The 15,493-nt window shown below is 43.5% G+C and overlaps 1 protein-coding gene across 2 annotated transcripts; it reads left to right on the forward strand.

Annotated features, from left to right (window-relative positions):
- Positions 1-1,665: 1,665 nt before the first annotated feature.
- On the forward strand, positions 1,666-9,651 carry NDUFB2 (NADH:ubiquinone oxidoreductase subunit B2). Of its 2 annotated transcripts, none has more exons than XM_006929423.5 (4): positions 1,666-1,824; positions 6,644-6,788; positions 7,938-8,040; positions 9,569-9,651. In XM_006929423.5, the coding sequence occupies exons 1-3, from the start codon at positions 1,727-1,729 to the stop codon at positions 8,010-8,012; spliced, it is 318 nt and encodes a 105-aa protein (XP_006929485.4). In that variant the 5' UTR covers positions 1,666-1,726; the 3' UTR covers positions 8,013-8,040; positions 9,569-9,651. The 2 variants fall into 2 exon arrangements, with proteins under 2 accessions (XP_006929485.4, XP_003983159.4); XM_003983110.6 differs by having other exon boundaries at positions 7,938-8,036.
- The last annotated feature ends 5,842 nt before the right edge of the window (positions 9,652-15,493 follow it).

The raw sequence follows: 15,493 nt of genomic DNA on the forward strand, positions 1-15,493 counted from the left end.
GACTTTAATAGAGCTAATAGAGCTATTAACTCGATTTGACCCTATTAACTCTATTTGAACTCCAGATCTTTTGGCGCTTTTTTGTTTAAGCTGTGCTCCACCTCCCCCCCCCCCCCCCCCCGCCCCGCCCCTTGGCCTTGCAATCACAAATTCATTCTTTGCTGGGATCAGGGAAGTTGTGTAGCTTGGGCAGTGAGCTCCCAAGGAAGAATGGAAAGCTCTGTCTTCCCAGTTCATGAACTTCATATCTTAGTGGTCATACATGTCACTAGAAAGGGTAAGTGGCTCAGAGGAAGCCATGCTCTTGTGTATCAACTGGAAAGTCAACTTTCATCCAGAAAATAGTGGATTCTCTCCTCTATAAACCAGCTTACAAGTTGGGAGGGCAGGACAACAGGGGAGAGAGTTCTACAGGGCCAGGGGTTAAATTAATAGGCTGCTCAGAAGGTCACAAGGCAACTCAGTAATCCCAAGCTTTATGTGAGTGTAACTCCAGGGAGACAGGTTTCCTGTTACAGGGCACATGGAGACCCAGATCTTGGCACAGGAAGGATGTCAGTTATATTCAGTGCACTGAAATCCCTAAATTTAGGTCTGCATTTCTCTCCGTAAGTATCCTCTTCTTCATGCTTGTGACTCTGAGAGTGAAGTCTTCAGGGCTTAGCAAACGATGCATTTCAAATAGAAATCTCCAAGGTGTGAGGCTGGCAGGCTAAGTCTGTAAGTTAACCTTGTGGGGGGTGCCTGGGTGGCTCAGTCGGTTAAGCAATCGACTCTTCACTTTGGCTCAGGTCACGATCTCAGGTTGGAGAGATCAAGCCCCAGCTGGGCCCTGCCCTGACAGCGTGGAGCTTGCTAGGGATTCTGTCTCTCCCTCTCTTCCCCGCCCCCACTCACATGTGAGCACACTCTCTCTCAAATAAATAAACTTAAAAAAATAAATCAGTTAATCAAACTTGCAACTTTTTAGGAAGACCATAACAGGTAAGTAAAGACCCTAAGAATTTCTGGGAGGGTTGAGGGGAGATGGTGGTGTGGGTGTCTAGAGGAGCTTAGAGTCCATCCAGGATTTAATAGAAGGCAATATTAGGAGACAAAAGTCAAGAATCTAGGGCTTGGCTCAGGATCAGGGAATTAGAGCACTGCATAAAGTGGAGGGCATGCTAACATGCAGATTCCTTGGTCTTGCTCCAGACTGAAGAGTATCTGGGATCGGGCTCCTTAGGTGATTCTGATGCCACCAGTCCATGTACTGGTATTTGCGCACCACTGGCTGCTGGTTGGTAATCAAGTGGCAGAACAATAAAAAAACGAAGACTTTAAAGAAAACTGTTGTGAGCCTCTTGCAGGAGAGGAGAGCACAAAGGACTTGCTTTGGGCAGGTCCTCTGCTTCAGAAAGGGTCTAGCAGCCTTAAGGGGGGTCCAGAAGGCAGTTAACTAGGGAAGAACAGGCAGAGGAGCGGATGGAGGTGGGAAAACACCGTGTAGATGAGCAGTCGGAGGAGCGAGTGAGCAGACTCAGTGTTGGTTTCCCAGCACAAGCGCGCAAAGAGGGTCTCCTAAAGCTGAGCCTGAACCCGGGAGACTCCTAAAGCCTCTCCCCCGGCAAACGCCACCTTCTGGGAGACGGGCGGGGCGACGTCATGACGTAACGGGGCGGGGCGCGGGGGGAAGTGACGTAAGAGGCGGTGCGGCCTGGGAACGGCGATCCGGACGCGGGCTGGCATGTCGACTCTGAAGCGGTTGGCGCCTTTCTTTCGGGTTGGAAACCACTTGTTCAAAGGCCGCGGCTCCGGGGCGGCTGGAGGCACTGGAGTCCGTCAGTGAGTGTTGGCTGGGAGAGGGGCCCCGCCTGCTTCTAACGGGAAGCGCCCGTCTTCGGGACGCCCTCACCTTGACGCGGGGCACCTGGACGGACCGGGTCTCTCCAGCGATCTCCGCCCCGAGGCATGCTGGGACTTGGAGTCCCGGTCCGTGACGTGGGGGCCAGGGAGAGCCGGGGGGCAGTGGGCGCCGGGGCACTGTTTGCTTGGCAGGTTTTCCACTGTGCGGGAGGCCGCTCCTGCCCCAGGGGAGCCTGCCTTTGGGAAATTCAGTTGAACGTGGAGGCAAGCTGGAGCTGATCTGGAAGCGAGAGCAGGAGTTGGGGGAGGCGAGGGCGTTCTGGCAGAGGAAACAACCTGTACGGTGTGTTTTGAAGCGTCAAGTGCGAGGCAAGGAGTGTCCGAAGTGCCTCGGGAGACCTTGGGACGTAGGGAGGGAATGTCCGCATGCCCGGCTGGACGATTTCTAACGGAGGCGATAGCGATCCCAGGTTTTAATTAGATGTCACATAACCAGATTTTAATTTCATTCTGAATAGTTACTCTGGCTTCAGGGTGGAGGATGAAATTCTCTTAAGGTTGTGGAGGCGATCACCCAGGGAGAGTGCCGAAGGGTGAGAGGAGAGCCAAAAGTGGATGCTTGGGCGATACAGGAATAAAAAAAAAAAAGAAATCTTATTTTTTAGAACTGTTTTGGGTTCACAGCAGAATTGAGTGGTAGGTACAGAGATTTCCCATAAGGCCCCTGTTCTCATGCATAGGCTCCTCCATTATCAACATTCCCTATGAGAATGTTCCCTTTGGCAGAATCGATTGACACATTATCTCCGAATCCCATAGTTCGTGTTAGGGTTCACCAACCCTAACTTGTTAGGTGTTCTCACAACACCAGAATTAAGAGAATGAGCAATAGAGGAGTCACCCGTGAGGTAGCCCAAAAATTCAACTGGAGATCATAGTGCTGGGATGCCAAGGGAGGGCACATCTGCCAAAAATGAATTGGTAGTGCAGAGATTCAGTACGAGCAGGACAGAAAGTAGAACGCCTGATTTTTACAGGTGATGTTCCAGGCCCCTTAGATCATCATCTACATTTTTCCAAGAGGCAGGGTAGGTAGTGATTAAAAGCAGGATTGTGGCCTCAAACTGCCTCAATTCAAATCTCACCTCTGCCACAGTCTAGCTATTTGGCCTTGGAAGTTTGTTTCTTTCTTTTTACTGTTTATTTACTTATTTTGAGAGAGAGAGCATGAGCAAGGGAGGGGTAGAGAGGGAGAGAGAATCCCAAGCCGACTCTGCACTGTCAGGGCAGAACCCGATGAGGGGCTCGATCTCAACTAACCGTGAGTTCGTGACCTGAGCTGAAGTCAGGAGTTGCATGCTTAACCCACTGAGCTACATAGGTGCCTGTCTTAAAAAAAAAAAAAAAAAAAAAAAAAAAAAAAAAAAAAAAAATTAATGTTTGTTTATTTTGAAGGAGAGAGAACGTGAGCAGGGGAAAGGCAGAGAGAGAGGGAGACAGAATCCGAAGTAGGTTCCAGGCTCTGAGCAAGCTGTCAGCACAAAGCCGGACATGGGGCTCAAATCCATGAACCGTGGGATCATGACCTGAACCACCCATGTGCCCCTCTTTTTTTTTTTTTTTAATGCTCTCTCCATCCAGTGTGGGACTCAAATTCACGACCCTGAGATCCAGAGCTGTGTGCTCTACCAACTGAGCCAGCCAGGCGCCCCAACGACCCACTTATTTCAAGTCATAGTTAAAACAACAGGTCACTGTGGCAATAATGAAATGTGGAGAGTTCCTGGTAGTGAGTTTGAACTGTAATTCTCAAATATTATTTTAATGAATTCAACTGATGGGCCCTTGTATCTAAAACGTATCAAAGAGGAAGCCTGTTGTTACAATATATTGAATTCTCATCCCCATAGTTTGTTTCTAAAATGAAGTATTTATATGCATAGATAGGTCCTGAATAAATACTGTTAAATAAAATTGGCACATGATGGCATTACAGAAACAGTGTGATATATTCTTCAGGTCATAAAGCAATGATGCTTGAGAGAGCCTTTTATTTATTTATTTTTTTTAACGTTTATTTATTTTTTGGAGACAGAGAACAAGCAGGGGAGGAACAGAGAGATGGGGGAGACACAGAATCCGAGGCAGACTCCAGGCTCCGAGCTGTCAACACAGAGCCTGACGTGGGGCTCAAACCCACAAACTGTGAGATCATGCCCTGAGCCGAAGTCAGCCGCCCAACCGACTGAGCCACCCAGGCGCCCCTTGAGGGTGCCTTTTAAAAGTAATATGTGGTCACTATTTAAAAACAAACAAACAAAAAAATCTATATTACTCAGCCATAAAAAAAATGAAATCTTGCCATTTGCCACAACGTGGGTGAATCCAGAGTGTAATGCTAAGTGAATTCAGTCATAGAAAAAGACCATATTATTTCATTTATATGTGGAATTTAAGAAAAACAAATGAGCGAAGGCAGGGAAAAAGAGAGAGGCAACCAAGAAACAGACTCTTAACCCTAGAGAACAAACTGATGGTTACCAGACAGGAGGTGGGTGGGGGGATGGGTGACCTAGGTGATGGGGATTGAGGAGGGCACTTGTGGTGAGCACTGGGTGTTGCATGGAAGTGTTGAATTTCTATATTATACGTCTGAAACTAATATTATTCTGTATGTTAACTAACTGGAATTTAAACCAAAACTTAAGGGGTGCCTGAGTGGTCAGCCAGTTAAGCATCAGACCCTAGGTTTCAGTTCAGGTCATGATCACGTTATGGGAGATAGAACCCCACGCTATCCACTTGGGATTCTCTCTCTCCCTCTGCCCCTACCCTGCTCATGCTCTCGCTTTCTCTAAAATAAATAAAATAAACTTAAAAAAAAAGTTAATAAAAATTTAAATACATATGCAAAAATAGGAATCACCTCTTACGCCATCCATTAATATTTTATGTAGAGCCTTCCAAATAGATGTGTAATATACTGGGTAAATATTTACATACAAATGAAACTTTATCTCTTCAGTGTGGTATCATGCTGATGGGAATTCTAATTAAGAACTGTGTCTTTGATTCATAAAATGAGAAAATTATTAATGTTGTTCGTAGGCAGTATTTAAGAGCTTGGGCTTTGCCACCAAATAATCCCCCAGTGTTTTCATTTGTGAATATTAGTAACCATAGGCTCTGTCTGTAGGGTTATGAACATAAATGATAATGCATATAAAATGCTTACTTTGGTGTTTGGCACATGGTAAACAATAAATGATGAATATTAATAACCTTTAACAATTAAAGGGAGAGGATAGGGGCGCCTGGGTGGCTCAGTCGGTTAAGCGTCCGACTTCAGCTCAGGTCATGATCTCACGGTTTGTGAATTTGAAGCTCCCAGTTGGGTTCTTTGCTGACAGCCTGGAGCCTGCTTCAGCTTCTGTGTCACTCTCTCTGCCCCTTCCCTCCCTTTCAAAAACATAAATGAACATTAAAAAAGTGTTAAAAGAGTAGGAGAGGATAATAAGGGTGGTGGGTAAGAATGTATAAGGAACCATAGATCTAGTGATGTTCTCAAATCTACAGCACAGTTTGAAGAAATGTTAGTGCAGCTTTGGTACAGTTATTCATTTCTGTGCTGCACAGAAGAGAACATTGTTTTACAAGCTGAGTCTTCCCTGAAATGAAATTTGTGAACACTGTAAATTTTATATAGAAATTCTCTTTAAACTTCTGTATCATAGAATATGTATAGCTGCTAAATAGATCTTGACAATAACACCATTCAGTACAAATTATATTACGTTAGAGTCCACCTATAATAATTAAAATCTAACTGAATAAAAAGACTGCAGCCCTTAGGGATTGTGTCCCCCAGTTTATCAATATTGAAATGAAAACAAAAACCAGAAAAAGTTGTTTGGACTTACTGTTTTGAGGCTCTTTGCTTTGTTCAGAAGTATTAGCTTATTATTTATTTTTTTAAAGTAAACATTTGCTTTTATGTATTAAAAATTTTTTTTAGGGTCATGAGTTCCGGCCTCACATTGGGTGTCAAGATTACTAAAAAAAATAAATAAACTGAGAAGAAAAAAAAAAAAGGATTTGCTGAGTCGTCATTCCCATATAGTGGTCTTTTAATAAAGACTGTAATGGAGCAGAGGACATAATTTGCCTTTGAAATAGATGGCTAAACAGAACAAAATTAATTTGCCCATTTGTTTTTCTGGATCACCTAAGTGACGTACTGCTGCAGGTTCACGTCCCTGGACTAAAACTTGAGGCCAGTATCCCATTATCAACACGTTCATATTTCTGCTATAAAGTACATGAATATTCACTAAAGAAAAATAATAATCTCATCAGTGCAGGCCAGTTTTTTGCTGCCAAACAAGTTTAAAAGCAGGCTTATGAAAAATGAGTTTCAAGGGACTGTGGAGGTCTGTCATCCTGTGTTTCATGGAGGAGATGAGAAATGTTAGATTTAGGGGCACCTGGGTGGCTCAGTCGGTTAAGCGTCTGGCTTCGGCTCAGGTAATGATCTCACGGTTCGTGGGGTCAGGCTCCGCTTCGGGCTCTGTGCTGACAGCTCGGAGCCTGGAGCCTGCTTTGGATTCTGCGTCTCTCTCTGTCTGTCTGCTTGTCCCTGCTTGTGTGCTTTCTCTCTCTCTGCAAAATAAATAAAACTTAAAAAAAAACAAAAAAAAACAAATGTTAGATTCAGTTTCTAGATTTAACTTTAAAATTTTGGATGATTTCGTACTTTGAAGAGGCACCAAGCAGCGTAACATTTTGTTTTGTGTCATAGTGCCGGTGGCGGGGTGCATATCGAGCCTCGGTATAGGCAGTTTCCCCAGCTGACCAAGTCCCAGGTGATCCAGGCCGAGTTCTTCAGTGGGACCATGTGGTTCTGGATTCTCTGGCGTTTTTGGCATGACTCGGATGCTGTGCTGGTAAGTGCAGGACAATAATTCTAATATATTAATAGAGTATTATAATTAATTAGATTGTTATTTACTAATGTATCAATAGCTTAGCTTTTTCATTTCCTGTCTGTAGACCGTTTTGCTGTCTGGATATATCCCTTTACCACGTTGTCCTTGGGGACATGCAGAATCCTATTAACAAATGAAATACATGATCTCTGACCTTTTCTACCCACAGGTGTACAGGTTGGTAATCCATCTCTTGCGGTTTCTGTTAGGTTGTCATATTCGGAAGGAAGACTAGAAACTAATTCTTTTACCTTCTGAACCAGGGGTTCCTTGGTGGGTTAAGTTTCAGACTTCAGTTGCTTTAAATGCTCAATGTCATCTAGTCTGTGCAGGGGCCCAGGGCAGCCAGATCAGGGTGGGAGAGATGTGGGCTAATTTGTCTTGAGAAGTTAGCTGCTGGTAACATTCTAACATGTTACTAGCCTCACCTGAGTTTTTATCACCTTTGCAGGACTCTGTTCTCTAGGAAATTAAACCTTTCCGCCGTTGAAATCTGTGCTCGTTGATCTAGATAGGAAAAAAATCTTCATACACAAATCTTTGATGCATCAGGTTGATTCATGTCCCATTTCCCTTAGAACTCTGTGCTCTTGTCCCCCTGTAGGGAGTTGTTTGGTGTCTGAATTGGCAGCACGTGGACACCCCTAGCTCACTGTAGGTCCGCCGTCAGGCCTATATGTGGCTGCTTGGCCTGAGACGATGATGCCACCAGAAATGCCCTGAGTCGGGACTGAAGATGAATGAGCCCACCTGAGGCTTCCAGATCTCCCGCCAGGATTGACAGAACACTTTGAGACGTTATATTTTACCAGGGCTTTAATGCATTGTCGAGATGTGGGGTACCTTCCCCTACCATCATGGATGCATACTGAAATGCTGGCTCGGGCTGCTGGCTCCAAAATGGGTAGGCTTTGAAGTTCAGGCCACAGCTCATATTGAACAGGTTGAAGAACAGTCGGATGAGCAAATAGTAAAGTAGTAGAATTTGTTCCTGTGGCATGTCAGGGTCTGTGTATAGGACGGCCTTAAATTTTTTTTCTTTTGAATTTAATTTGCTGTATGGAATATATGTAGATTCTTTACCTTTTTTTGAACGGTTGTCCCCAGGGTCACTTTCCATATCCAGATCCTTCCCAGTGGACAGATGAAGAACTAGGTATCCTCCCTGATGACGAAGACTGAAAGTGTCGATTGAGCTCTTTACAAGTGGGTATGCCCCACATTCCTTTGGAAACTTGTTTGCCTTGTGTCGATAAAAATGTTTTGACTTTATGATGGTCTTTCTAAAATCATGATGGGCAATTAACTGTATTGTGTCTGACTTCTGCCTTTAGTATTTTCATATTTGCTGTCTCCTCTTCCTTTTCAATATTTGTTTTCAAAAATTCTCTTTTCCTGAGTCATGTTATGATTTAGGGTCCCATTTAGCCATCTTTTTTTTTTTTTTTTTTTTTTTTTTTTTTTAGTGTTTGAGAGAGAGTGCAGGAGAGGCAGAGAGCGGGAGAGAGAATCCCAAGCAGGCTCTGCCCTCAGCACGGAGCCCATTGTAGGGTTCCGTCTCATGAATGTGAGATCATGACCTGAGCCGAACATGAGTTGAACGCTTAACTGCCTGAGTCACCCAGGCGCCCCTATCTATTTATTGATCAAAGACTTTTCTAAAGTATCAACTCCACAGGGGGATTATAGTGGTGGATAAGGCAGGTACGGAGCTTGCAGTTATGTTTGTAGTTGCAGAAATACCTACTCTGAGTGTTTAAGTATAGAAAGTTCCAGCTTATGAGAAGTGTTACGATATGGAATTGTGTGGAGATTAATCCCAAACAGTAAAAGGTTATGGTCCTTTCATTTTTCCAAATTAGGAATCAGAGTTTTTCTTAGTTTGAAAGGAAGGTTCTACTCCTAGAACCTTCAGGGGTTAAGACATTCTCATGTAACATGTTTTTTAAATCAATCATTGCATTAATAATTGCCAGCACTCAAAAGGCCTTGGAAATTGTTTTATTTATTTTCAGGAATTATTTTAAATGCTAGGAAGCATTAAATGAAAAATGTTCCCATTCCATCATACTATTAGTATTGCTATTATAATTTTAATTAGAAGTAGCTTATTGAGGGGCACCTGGGTGGGTCAGTTGGTTAAGTGCCCGGCTTTGGCTCAGGTCATGATCTCATGTGAGTTTGAGCCTTGCGTCGGGCTCTGTGCTAACAGCTGAGAGCCTGCAACCTGCTTCAGATTCTGTGTCTCCCTCTCTCTGCCCCTCCCCTGCTTGCACCCTGTCTGTCTTGCTCTGAAAAATAAACATTAAAAAAAATTTTTTTAAGGAAAAAAAGTAACTTATTGACATGAAAATTACAGCAGTTTTAGGGTATGTGGGGAGGAGAGGGAGAGGAAAAAAATGTCCCCCAAGGGCAGGTGGTTAAACTGTCTCACAGCTTGTTTTGTGTCTCTGGATTTACCGTGCGTAAATCAGGGGTCCCTGTTAGCAGGACCCTCCTTCCCTTTGGTAACGTGACTGCCAGCACAAACCTCCTCTTCTTACAGATTTCCCAGTATTCTCACACAGTCATTAACACTTTATTTTAAAGATGAGACTGTAAACCCTTTGAGAAGGTACTCTATAAGACTACTCTCATGATTGGTGCTCAGTGAATGCTTGAATAATTGAATAAAAGTTATGGATTTGACTTATTGAAAATAAAAGTACTTAAAGCTTTCTACTTTTGTTTCCCTGCAGGAGTCAGGCGAAAAGTTTCAAGCGATTGAGGACTTCATATCGTACCTGAAAGTTGTAAATTAAAGTGTTTTGGTCAACAGTGAGGAACTGAGTTATGGATGTTTCTGATAACGACAGCCACCCTCTATGGATTATTTCCTATGCTCCCAACTGCTGTCCTAACTGGTTACAGGCCCCGTCACTGGATCCTCTGGGGTACCTACCCATGGTATAGACAGACATTAGCTCCACTTCTCAGTGAGGAAATTCAGGCTCAAGGAGATGAAGTAACTTTGCCTTAGGGTCACACGTTGATGAGTAGTGACATTAGGCCTGGCCCTGCACTTAACTGCAGAGCGATACCGCCCTCCTCCTAGTGAATGTTGTAGTCCTATGTATGTTGACAGTTAACATGAAAACTCTTGCCATTTCTCTACTGCTGGTGTTTTCTTGCCCGACATACAGAGGTGAGAGGTTTATGTGGTCCATTTCTTGTGTTTATATTATCGCTTGTGGGCTGGGCAGTGTTAGTGGCCATTTGTGGACCTGAGATACATGTCTAACTAGGAATTCTTACGACTGGAGGAATGGGAGATACTGGTGAAATAGGATATTCCGCTTTTTCTAAAATGTGTTTCGAAATACCTTCCAACTTTCTGTAGCATCACAGTTCTGATAGGACAGAATTTTCTTCTGTCCACAGATAAAAATCTGCAGTATAGAATGGCTTAATGATTTGCCCAGAAACATAACTGTTCATATTTTTAATTTAGGTTTTTAACCACTGGAGTGTAGGCAATACATTGCTGAACAAGACCGATAAGATGATTTTTTTTTTCATGTTCAAGGTTTTTTATTTATAGAGAGAGCAGGAGTGGGGGAGGGGCAGAGAGAGAGGGAGACAGAGAATCCCAAGCAGAGTCTGCACTGCCAGCACAGAACCCGATGTGGGGCTTGAACTCACAAAACCATGAGATCATGACCCGAACCGAAACCAAGAGCCAGATGCTTAACCGACTGAGCCACCTAGGCATCCCGAGACGATCCGGTTCTTAAGGAACTTAAAAGACTTTAGGAAGGGAAGACAGACACAAATTGATTACATGAGATTTACTAAGTGTCCCGAAGGAAATGATGTTGGGTGATGTGCTACAGATCAGTAGGTGGGTACAGGTGGGTATTGATCTTTTGGGTGGGAGGCACCTGAACAAGTAGGAGAAACCATCTGTGTGAGGGTCTCAAGGGGAGAGTGCTCCAGGGACAAGCAGTTGCAAGAAACAAGGTCTAGGGTGGGACTAAGGTCACTATGTTTCAGGAGCACAAAGTCCGGTGGGACTCCAGTAGGTGAGGAGACCAGGGGACTAGATGAGGTTAACAGGTCATGGCTGCAGGTTTGGATTTTATGTTCGAGGCAGTGAGAAGCCTCTGGCAGGCTCTAAACAGAAGTGGTCCTTGGTCCTCAGGTGTCAGGAGTAGGCACAAAGGCAGCAAAGCTGAAGCAAGGGGAACAGTTTCCCCCTCCCCCCTCCAGCTCCAGTAGTCAAGAGCCTGTTGCTAGACACTTCTTTTCGTTTTGTGTTCACTTACCTGGAGAAGAGGGCATGGTCTCAGCTGTTAAGTCTGTAAGATCTTTAAAAAGCCATCTCTTCTCTGTACTTTTGAGGTCTAATTTTTATTCTCTCTGCGCCCTCCCTCCCCCTCACAAAGTGTTTTATTGATCCGTACTCATCTGTAACCCTGAACTCAAGATAATCCCATTAACCTCTTTGCCTTAGAAATCAGAGTTGCTTGATTTGAATTAAGGGTAACTTTAAAAAGCCTCCACCCTATCACATTTGACTGGAACCACCCAGGGGTTGGGGTGCCACCCCTGTGGAGTCGAAAGTCTGGGTATAACTTTTGGCTCCCCCAGAACTTAATGGCCTACTGCTGACTAGAAGCCTTACTGGTAACAGGCAATTAACATGTTTGGCACATTATATGTGTTATATACTGTATTACAGTAAAGCTTGAGGAAAAAAAAAGCAGAAAATACATTTACAGTACTGTACTGTCTTTATCAAAAAGAATCATGTATAAGTGAACCATTATAGTTCAAACCCATGTTCAGGGGGCAGCTGTACAGCTTATGGGAAAATAAAGTAGGAGAAGGTACCAAAGCGTGACGTACATGTGAGCGATGGCTATATAGTTAGAGAAAGCTTATGGCTTAACTATGGGCCAGGCACTGTGGCAAACACTTTGCACATGTTAAGTCCACATTTTATAGACGAGGACATTGAACTATAGATTGGTAACTTGCCCAAGCTCACACAATTGAGAGCTGAGGTTCAGATCCTGGCTCGCCAGCCTGGCTCTAGGCCGAGTCAGCTTGTGAGAGTCAGTACAGCATTGTGTAAGCCTTTTTGATCATGACCTACTCGCTAATTTTACACGGTGGCCTAGAATATATGCTTGTGTGTATAATCCAAAAGTTTTATGACACAGTACTTACCTGTGATACACACTACTTTCTCTTATTCTAAAATGGTTAACCGAGCCAGGTTCTACCACCCACGAAGGGGACTCCATTTGAAAAACTGGCACAGTGCTTCATGAATTCAGTCTGGGGTCAAACTTGCTGGATCTGACTCATTGCTTTACCATTTACTTGATGTGACTTTGGGTACATTCCTTATTTGATCTCTTCTTCAACTTCCACATTTGTAAAAGGGATTAGATTAAATGTGTTAGCACATGAAGCCTCTAGAACCACATCTGCTGTGAAGGAAATAATCTCTAAATGTAAGCAACTGTTACTTCTAGACCACTGGGTCCAAGCCAAGTTTATGGTGACGCTTGAATCCCAGTCCAATTTTATAGGAAAGCCTCAAACTTTCCTGTAACTCGTCAAACATTCCCGTATATGCATACTCCGAGTGTTAGGGTATGGCCTGCTAGATGGAGGGAAAAGATGGACCTTCACAAAAGGAAAGGCAGGTGGTGAAGAAATGACTGATGGCAACAGAGAGCGTCAAATTTTAACACAAATTTATAACGTTTCCCATGGAACCCTGAGTACAAACACCACAAGGGAGGTACTGTGTAAGGACCCCTGGTTGTACGCATGTTACGGGAAGGTACAGAAGTCCTCTGGGTCCTGTGTGCCCCTAAAACTGTTCAGTGGGAGGTCGACCTGGCTGTCCGCCGCTGCCACCTCCTAGAAAGCACCAGTGGGGCCACAGCGTATGGTGCGGGGAAACAGGAACTGCCCATCCCAGCAGCCAGGCCTCCGCCTCTTGTCACGTACCTGAGCAGGGGCTTGGCCGACTGGCAAAGACAGCAGGGGCAAGTGCAGTATGCCTGGCACAACATCCACTTCTTGCTACAAACTCACTGTCACGGAGTGAACACCCATTTCTGTCCAAATTTTGTTACAGCTATTAAACCATAACAAAATCGTACACACACACATACATGTAGAAAATGGCACATGCTGCTGATGTTGAAAACAAAAGTCCGGAGTCTTGGCTGTGTCATCCTTGGGGATTCCTATTGAGTATCTGACAATGAGGGGACCTGGACCAGAATATCTTTTCTTTTTTTTTGTTTATTTTGAGAGAAGGAGTGGGGGAGGGGCAGAGAGAAGGAGAGAATCTCAAGCAGGCTCTGCACTGTCAGCACAGAGCCTGATGCTGGGCTTGAACTCATGAACTGAGATCATGACCTGAGCCAAAAGCAAGAATTGGATGCTCAAGCGACTGAGCCACCCAGGCGCCCCTGGACCAGAATTATCTTTAGGAGCTCCTTCTGCACTGGCATTTATCACCCTAGGAGTACTACATAATCCAGACAGCAGGTCCAATTATCACAGCCCCCAATAAAGTCTCAAAACTGGTGTGGTAGAGTGCTTTGTGATAGAATTTTATCACAATAATGAAAGCGTTCACGTTCTAGACCAAGTTTTAAGGAAAATTTCTAGTAGAGTAATACGTTCTTAAAACATAAGGCCCCACTTTGTTATAATCCTCTGTGAAGTTTACTTTAAAATGAGTTTCTAAAAAAAAAAGTTTCGGGGCACCTGGGTGGCTCAGTCGGTTGAGTGTCCGACTTCGGCTCAGGTCATGATCTCACAGTTCGTGAGTTCAAGCCCACATCGGGCTCTGTGCTGACAGCTCAGAGCCTAGAGCCTGCTTCGGATTCTGTGTCTCCCTCTCTCTCTGCCCCTAAACCCACTCACATTCTGTCTCTGTCTCTCTCAAAAATAAATAAACATTAAAAAAAGCAATTAAAAAAAAAGTTTCTATAATATCTGTATTACAGAACTTTCTTTTTTTAAGATGAGAAAGCTATAGTTCAGAGAAAATAGTGGTCTCCACAGAATTTTATGATTAGCTGGAGGGGCATGAAAAACAAACCAGATTCCTCAAATAAGGTACCAACCTGAAGATATTTCTGTTCCTTCACATTAATCTCAGACATAGGGTTTCCAGGTGAAGTTTTAAAATGGTTGACTTCTCTTCTGGAAACTGCCCAGTTATCTGACATCACCTGAAGTTATTCTAGGAGTCATTCAGATTTCAGGTCGTGAAATCATGCACAAAATGAACTGTTTGGGGTAACTAGCATTTTTAAAAAACACAAGTGCATAGTTTCAAATACATGTCTATGAGTACATTCTGTGTTCCTACGCAAAATGTTTTGGAAGTTGTGTCAGAAAAATTGGAAACCTATACAATTCAAGGGGAACTTCTCCAGACTGATTCCTTCAATGACTCAGTTACTGCACACACTTCAGCTGAGCCACTGGAGGGCAGCAGTCAGCTCACAGCACCGTAGCATACTTGAGGGTCACCACCAACACCAACACTGGACAAAAGGCTGTCCCCACCACCCTAGTGCAGTCGGTACAATGTACCAGGCATTCACTGCGACTACTTACTTTAAAAATATTTTTCATACAAGTAACTTCTACTCACCAAGCAGGGATTGACATGTATGAAACAAAACGCACATCTCCGGGTCTCCGCATTGCCTGGAAGTACTGTCAAAACCCCAACTACTTACGTTACTGGATGGGATAGTGCTAGAAAAAGAGTCTTGATAAAGACTTCTCCATGCAGTCAATCTTTATTATAGCAGTATTCGCATATTCACATCAAGTACATAGAACTTTTTGCCTTTTATATAATACAGAGTTTTTAAATAACTTTACACAGAAATAAATCTCTTCAATCTGAATTTCAGCTATTTTTTTTTTAATTCTCCATGCTTTCTATCCAAACTGAACAATATTTTCCATTGTACAAATTTACATGAGAAAAACTCCAAAGTACAAATGAAGGGACCTGAGCAGGAAAGAACCAAAGTATCAAGGAGTGGGTATGGGGAAGATTAAAAAAAAAAAAAAAAAAAAAAATTCAAGCAAACACTGAGGATTGAGGGACAAGAGGGAGACATTATCCATTTGACTGAAAATAAATGTCTTTTTATGAATTGAAAAATAAGCTTTAAAAATAGTTACTCCATTGTAATTTTTGCAAAGCAGGTATAAAGAGGTCTGTGGACAATTTAAAAGTCCCCATTTTTTTTCACTGGGCACACCCCAGACTCCATGAGAACCTTTTCAATGCTTGAGTGGAACCGAAGTGAACTAAAGCCAAACAAACCTTTGGCAGCAAGAGAGAGAGGAATGTGTGTGTGAATCGCCGTAAGGTCTGGAGTGGTAAACCAGGAGCCATTAATTCACTGCAGTTAAAACACGAAGGATTTCCCTTTCCTCTCCTTTCTAGAAGAATTGTCCTCAAACCAAGAAGTGAATGACAACGGGGTGATTTCCTTTTTCCTGGTTTAAACCAAAGAGCAATCCTAAGTACTGAACTAGAATTCAAAGGGACGTATGTCGAGGAATGGTCAAATTCAGTCCCCTCATCAGCTGTACGCTCCTAAGAAAGCTACTGCTGAGTG

Source organism: Felis catus, chromosome A2 (genome assembly GCF_018350175.1).
Source record: "Felis catus isolate Fca126 chromosome A2, F.catus_Fca126_mat1.0, whole genome shotgun sequence".
Lineage (NCBI taxonomy): Eukaryota > Metazoa > Chordata > Mammalia > Carnivora > Felidae > Felis > Felis catus.

Coding starts and splice junctions, on each gene's coding strand:
- NDUFB2 (XM_006929423.5), top strand. CDS start 1,727: ATGTCGACTCTGAAGCGGTTGGCGCCTTTCTTTCGGGTTGGAAACCAC. Junction 1,825..6,643: donor GGAGGCACTGGAGTCCGTCA/GTGAGTGTTGGC, acceptor TTTGTGTCATAG/TGCCGGTGGCGGGGTGCATA. Junction 6,789..7,937: donor ATGACTCGGATGCTGTGCTG/GTAAGTGCAGGA, acceptor GGTTGTCCCCAG/GGTCACTTTCCATATCCAGA.